This window comes from Conger conger, chromosome 17, assembly GCF_963514075.1.
Source record: "Conger conger chromosome 17, fConCon1.1, whole genome shotgun sequence".
Taxonomy (NCBI): domain Eukaryota; kingdom Metazoa; phylum Chordata; class Actinopteri; order Anguilliformes; family Congridae; genus Conger; species Conger conger.
The window spans coordinates 10,698,256-10,705,602 of NC_083776.1; the positions used below are offsets into that span (position 1 = coordinate 10,698,256).

Consider the following 7,347-nt stretch of genomic DNA (forward strand, 5'->3'; position numbering starts at 1 on the left):
CCATCAATACCTGTTTTTAAAAATGTTAAGATATAATTTTTTCCAAGGTTTGTACTTTTTCACTTCTGTTACTCCCACCACTTCTTAAATTTTGTTGAATTGGGACTTTTACAACATGCTTTATATATGTTATAAAAGGCCTCAGTGATGTTCCTTGAGACGTGTGCGCTCTGGAACTGCACCCTGGGTGTAAATCATGCCCCTTACAAATATAAGTATCTGTCATCAATGAAGTGTAGCAGACGAAGCAGAAGTATTTATTTGTGTAATTATCAGGACAGGCAGAACTGATAATTACTGCCTGTCAGGACTGTGTTGTTGATGCATCGGAGCATAAAGTCAACAGGTAGGTGGCAGGTAGGAGGTAGAGAGCGGAATCACTAAGAAGTGGTCCTGGAAGTGAGCCTGTAGGATACATTTTTATGTTCTTTTCTTCCACACTCTGGTATGATATAAACATTAGATTGTTTATCTCTTATCATATCTAGATCTGGTGGCACAACTGCTGGTTTCATGAAATAAAACAACACTATTACATTCCTTAATCCCCCAAAAAACTGCAAGGAATCTGCAAGTTCAGGAAAGGTGTCTCTGTTATGCAAATACATAAACATATTTTATTTTTTAAATGAAATTTAAATTTAAATTAAAAGCGGGCCTATTTGCGGAGAGTAGCTGTCCCTGTTTGAGCGCTTGCTCCAGGGAAGGGCACATGGAGAGTGACTCGCTGGGCCACGAGGCCCAGATGACCCTGATACCCTGCCACTATACAGTAGGTCACAATGGAGCCTGAAGGCCTGGACTGCCTGCTTCCCAGCCATTGTGTGCTCAGTGTTAGAAAACCGCAGAACGATATCTGTACAGAGACAACCCGACAGTACTATTGTAAAGCATTATTTGTGCTCTTCACACATTCTAAACACTGGAAATGCTGCTTACACAAGCATAGCACTCAGGGCCACTTCTCACACTGAGAGCAAATGGCGGCAAGATATGGCTTCTTTGACTCCAAATGAAATCATGACGAGATGGCTCTTGTGTTGTACGAGCAATTATCTTATAAATTGAACTAAATGATCTTGCGGCATTACATTTGAAAGGATGTTCTCTTTTCTCTTTGTAATGAACATTTTTATATAAAAACAAAAACAAAAAAACAAAAAAATTGAATGGTGAAAATGAATAAATCACTGTAAGCTAATTCACCCTGTTACAGCGCATGACACATTATCACATAGTGGTAGGTCCTCCACCAGCTAACACAGCCTGTTTTAAGTCCTTAAAGATATGTGTTATATGCATCAAAGGCTATACATGCAATATGGATTTTATTCTGTCACTTAATATAAATTCTTATTTCCTTTTTAAAGAACGGTAGGGGAGATTATATATATCTATGACCACAGAAAGTGTATCATTTTGTATATATTTTTAATCTTGATAGTCAGGCTAATGCATTCAACAACAGTCAGAGGGAAGGACCCCCACATCTGTGGTTCTGCATGTTCCTGTTTACACTTTATACCATGTGCGTCTGCATGCTGCTATAAGTCTATATGCCATTACCGTGTGTGTCTGCATGCTGCTATAAGTCTTTATACCGTGTCTCTGCATGCTGCTATAAGTCTATATGCCGTGTCTGTATGCGGCTATAAGTCTATATGCCATTACCGTGCGTCTCTGCATGCTGCTATAAGTCTTTATACCGTGTGTCTGCATGATGCTATAAGTCTGTTTACCATCCCCGTGTGTCTCTGCATGCTGCTATAAGTCTATATGCCGTGTCTGTATGCGGCTATAAGTCTATATGCCATTACCGTATGTGTCTGCATACTGCTATATGTCTGTATACCGTGTCTGTCTGTCTGCTGCTATAAGTCTATATATCATGTCTGTCTATCTGCTGCTATAAGTCTGCTTAAAATGTTTTGTTTTTTTCTCTTGTTGTCCCAGACGCCCTGATTACTGCTTGTGATTGGTTCGTCTCTAGCTGAGCTGAACACATGTATCCTGGAGAAGTGATCCCTCTTTACTTTGCTCTCTCCGCACACCACCGCAAACCCCCCCTCCCCAAAATGTGAGTGTCTCCCGGTCTCTTTCTTGTGCCTGGATCAAAGGCCCCCTGTCCTTACCGCTCTGCATCCTGCTTTCCATCCCTCCTTATCTCTGAGCTATCGCTTCCTCCTACGCGGCCACTCGTCTCCCGAGATTATTCCACGCTGGCAGACTGCCGTTTTTGTCCTCTCGCACAACCCCCCACCCCCACCCCTTTGCTAAATGTCACTGCCCCCTCTCTCTGGTTCCCCAGTGGTAGAATGAATGCCCTGGCAACATTAACACCGCTCAGTGCTGTGGGGTGCGCTAACATTGAGCAACTGCGTAGTACTGTGCTATTGCGACTACGGGAAGTATAGTGGCAAAGTGAACACCCTGGAAGAGTAAAAACTGTGCAGTGCCGCTTGGAGTTTTCATTTTTGGGATCATTTTTGACTTGAAACCTCAACTCTTTGAACAAAACGCTTTCCCCCTACTCTGAATTATACAGACGATTCGCCCCTCTGTTTCACCCTCGGTTTGCCTGATGCTAGGACGTTTCAGAGAGCCGTTTCTTCCGACAACCCGTGATTTCCACTGTTCTTTGTTGTTCCCCACAGCTTGCTTTTGTCATAAACATTTAGTATTATTTGTTAAATATAATTGTGTGTTAATGTATAGGTTATTTTCGTAATGAACTTGTGTTTTATTCTGAAGTTGGCTTGGTAACATTTCCATCAGCAAATGCTCTATCCAGTATGTTGCTCAAGGGTCCAGCATCAGTTCTCCAGGTGGGAATTAAACCCATGTTCTTTGAGTTACAAGTCCATTTATTATAATTATTGCCAAAACTCATTATGAAATAGATCAATTAAGCATTGTAATGATGCTTACGGAAGGTAAATGCATTTGGTAATAATAGATTTAGTATTATATACTGTAAGTAAAAATAGGTAATACATTATATGTAATTATGTTAAAACAGAAAAATATATTAATATGGTTGGAAAATTTGTTAAACTCTCAAATAGTGTGCATTTAATTTGCATTCATATAATCATCCTGTTTCCAATATATGTTTAAATCTATCCAAATAGGTATTAAATCCATATATATAAATGCACAGTCATATTTCATCAAAGTAACAAACATTGGTTTTCTATAATTGTTGTTTAAATTACTGGATTGTGCAAACAGTATTGCATTGCAGAGCCAGGTGGAGACCAACACCTACAGTAATCACTTAGAGACACACAGTCTAGACTGCTTGTTTAATTAGCAAATGTTTACCACGTGTCCCATATGATTTTGTGGATTTATACACTTCACTGTGTGTGCGCGAGGTCACCGCCATTGTTATCATTATTATTTTCTAATAACGCCTTCGTTTGGACGTACGGATAATTGACATAATGGATTAGACCTTTTTTTCGCGGGGGCTGTTGTGACTTTAATTAGTACCCTGGCGTCTCCACGGGAAGCTGGCCACTTTGTTAAGGTGGTTAAACCGTCCTCCCCCGAATGATAATGGGTGAGCGCATAGATCATTGTCAGGGCTATGTGTCACTACGGGCCTCTGCCGTCTCAAAGATTCATCAATCCATCATTCTCTTAGCTGCTGACAATCTCCGCGACACCTGCAACCGTTTCAGCATGGGAACAGAGGGGACGTGGGCGCCTGTACGAATACAGATTGGCCTCAAAGAGACGTAGATTTGTACATTTAACGTCAAAAGTGAACCCGGTGACATTAGCTTCGTTGTCCTTTCGCAATAAACGAAACAGATGGTCTTCCAGTCCCTAGAATAACGTGGATTGTTCCCTACTGGCCCCGGGCAGATTCGAAGTGCCACCATCTCAGTAGCCCAAAGGCTACAGCGTGTTGCCAACAAAGAATGTCAGCCTTCATTCTTAAAAAAAATAAAATAACGTCGGTTAATTCATGTTTTACTGTGAAAAGATCATTCTGCCCCAATTAAGAGTCATTAAAACTAATGCGAATAAAAAAACAATGAAGGCCATTCTCTCCTCAGATTGGGGGAGAGCAATCGGTTGTTTTAAGCGTGCTTGACAAGATATTGTTTAGTTTTTCTGTATTATTTTGTGTGCGGGTGGTACTGAAGTTAAGTTGAAATGATCATGGGTGAAGGTATTGGCTGTAAGACGACTACAAACAATTTTGCAGCAAAAATCACAGCAACCACAAATCAAATTCACTTGTTGAATTGTTCCCATAGGCTATGTAGGCGCCTTAAATTAGTTGACTCCGTAGTCAACATACGGCCGACATGAATTTAATATGAATGAATTACCTATCAATTTCTGTATTTCATATAGGTACAAGTTGCCATTAGATGTTTAAATAGTAGTCGGCCTAAATGAGCTGATGTCACACACAATATATAAATGAATGCTTTCTGAGTTACCCAGATAACACAAAATGCTATTTGTTAAACTTTCTTTTTTGCTATTCTTTTACAAGCACTAAGCTTAGCATTTAGCCTACACTAGCATATCTCTATAGGCTACGCCTCTATGAAACAACACAAGGAACTTTATTAAAAAACATAATATTTATTGAAATACGTATTTGCTATGGACATCGTATAATGAAATAAAAGAACGTAAATTACATATCGCTTAGTTAACATTTGGACCCTGTACAGTAAAACGATCAGTGTTGAATCAACTTTAATTGAGCAGCTTACATTTTGCTCTGATCGTACACCTGATGCCTATTGGATAATTTAAACTCGTTTATAGCTATTTAACGCTGAGCATTTTACTGCGTGGAAGAAGATTAAACATCAGTTTTTGCCATTTCTCTTCTTACTTTAACTTATTTTTATATTCATCTTTGATACACATATTTATTCATATATTAGGCTATACGTATTAAATACATCACAGACTAGCCAAGCAAACATGATCACATTCAAACAAAATGACCTCAGACAGCTATATCTTCTTTATAACGGTTATTCAATAGGAAAGAAAGACCGGTGTTTGTCCCTTCTCAACAAAACAAAAATGAACATAGCAGTACCCCTGTTCGGGGACCGTTGCTTTACTGGTAGCGCCGGGAATACAAGTGCGTATGTCCGTTTAGTCAGGATACAAAATGAAACCAGAAAATGTGCTGTACTTGTTGTTGTTGCCCCCGTGAGCTTTTCCGCCATCCAGTTTGACGTATATTTCGTCGCCAGAGTCCAAGTGGAGGACCACGCTGTTGCTCGCATAATCATAGTTCTGGTCTGCGTCCTGAGCAATAGCGCTTGCACGGACCTGTGGAATTAAACGCACACCATTAGAAATGTATGTAATATTTATTTTAGAATTATTTAAGCGATGCGTTTTTATTTGGCCAAGACTTTATAACACTTTGAGTGAGAAGTGAGCCAAATGTGCGTTACACTTCAGGTGCATTGTGGTGGGCAGTGGACCAGAACGTCAGACAGTTATCTTATGTGGTAAAATAAATACCGTGAGCTTCCTGATAAGTAATTGGCGCGTGAAGTAAAAGAGGACTAAGCCACTGGCCTGATCAGTGGTGACACTGGAAGATTAACTTCACCACCAAAGTCGGTGATACGCTCTCTCCGTGACACATAGCCTTGCTTGTTCGGCAGATGTAGCTTCGTAATGTTTAGATTAATGTTAATGTTTGGATTGACAGAATAACATAATTACCACGTATCCAGCAAATGCACAGACAAAGATGGGCTCACCAAACGTAAAAGGCTTTATCCATAAACCTAATAATGATGAATAGCCTATACGCGAAAATATATCTATAAGTTATTTGTTGTCTTAAACCCAGGAGTCTATTATATGGAGAAAATTCACAATGGCCTATTGTTTCTCAATCGTAAACTTCATAAACTAATTTACACTCTAAGCAGTGTTTATATCCTCTTCGCCATCAAAAGGTTAAGAAGCAACATAGAGCGTTTCACAGTTACCTGTCCGTTTTTACAGAGGTCTGCCCACATGCTCGTGCCGTCACCTCCTCTCATTAGCACATGGTAGGTAAAGAAATAGATTCCGGACACTTGGCACGTGAATTTGCCGGTTGACGGGTCGTAATGGTTCCCCAGATTCGTCACCACATCGTCGAACTTTAGAACTTCATATCCTTCATGGGGGTTCTTGAGACCGACATAAAAAGCGATCTTTGTGCTCCCTAGCATTGGGCTAACGTCCCCAGTTTCGGTCCTTGCTGTCCCCGAGGTCAGCCCGGGAAAGCCAGGCTTCCCAGACTCCCCCCTATCTCCCGGTGGTCCTTTTGGACCGGGCGGACCTGGTTCACCCGGCGGACCTCTCGGTCCAGGTTTTCCCGGTCTTCCCGGTTCGCCTCTAGTCCCTTGAACAAAAGGTGGAGGCGGGATGGCACTAAGGTCCTGCATGACTTCCATGGCGGTAGCGCTGGGTTTCGGGTTGTAGGGATCGCAGATCATTCGGCAGGTGCCCATCATTTCATAATGAGCCGACGTCTTCGAAGTTTGAACCAACAGCGGTATTGCTATAATAAGAGCCAACACCATGACGATGCCCACTACAGCAGCAACGAGTCGCTTCCTCTGGAGAATCCGAGAAGCAAGCCCTAAAAAGTCCGCTTTGCTTTGGGAAGTAATGGTGAAAGGTTTTGTGTGTCTAAAAATCCCAGCAGAAAGTGGACGAAAGGGATCACTCTTTCTTCCAATAAAACAAATTTGTTTTAACCTCGAGCTTTGTTCACCTTAGGCAGTTTAAGCGATGCCACTATCACTACGCTTCACAGAACAAACGTAAGAAATATTCATCTTGGCATGGCTGAGCGCACGGAGCTGAGCACAGAACCCTCCAAGCGATACTAGCCCGTCTGCAACAAGGCGGGGGAGAAGGGAGGCGCTGACGTAACGAGTTAAGGGCAAAGCCAGCTGCAATTTGGATTACGATTGAAACAATAATCATGCAATCTTTATGTATGAATTACAAATCCTCCACTATTACACCTGAGAGAATATTGAATCAGAAAGTGTTACAAATAATTAAAGCTTCTCTCTCAAGGGTGGTCTTCAATGTCTATTCTGAAATAGCATACATTTTCGTGAAGAAATTTTATGTGACGAGTTTCAACTATTTGGTTATTAACTTTGTTTTGATAACAGTGATAAAATAAATATTCTTGTATTTGTATCATTCAAGTTAAGTGCACGTTAGAATGGATGGAGATCCAGCTCTCCGCCTGTTGACAGCGGGATTTTCGAGATGCGCTGTCCTTTCAGCACCACGATCTTGTGCTCTTGTCTCTGAATGCATGGCCATATCCGT

General features: G+C 41.1%; 1 protein-coding gene across 1 annotated transcript; it reads right to left on the reverse strand.

Moving 5' to 3' along the window:
* Positions 1 to 4,622: 4,622 nt before the first annotated feature.
* Positions 4,623 to 7,004, reverse strand: c1ql2 (complement component 1, q subcomponent-like 2). The gene is made up of 2 exons (XM_061226590.1): positions 5,997 to 7,004; positions 4,623 to 5,319 (listed from the first exon to the last, which is right to left on the reverse strand). The coding sequence occupies exons 1-2, from the start codon at positions 6,576 to 6,578 to the stop codon at positions 5,140 to 5,142; spliced, it is 762 nt and encodes a 253-aa protein (XP_061082574.1). The 5' UTR covers positions 6,579 to 7,004; the 3' UTR covers positions 4,623 to 5,139.
* Positions 7,005 to 7,347: the final 343 nt, after the last annotated feature.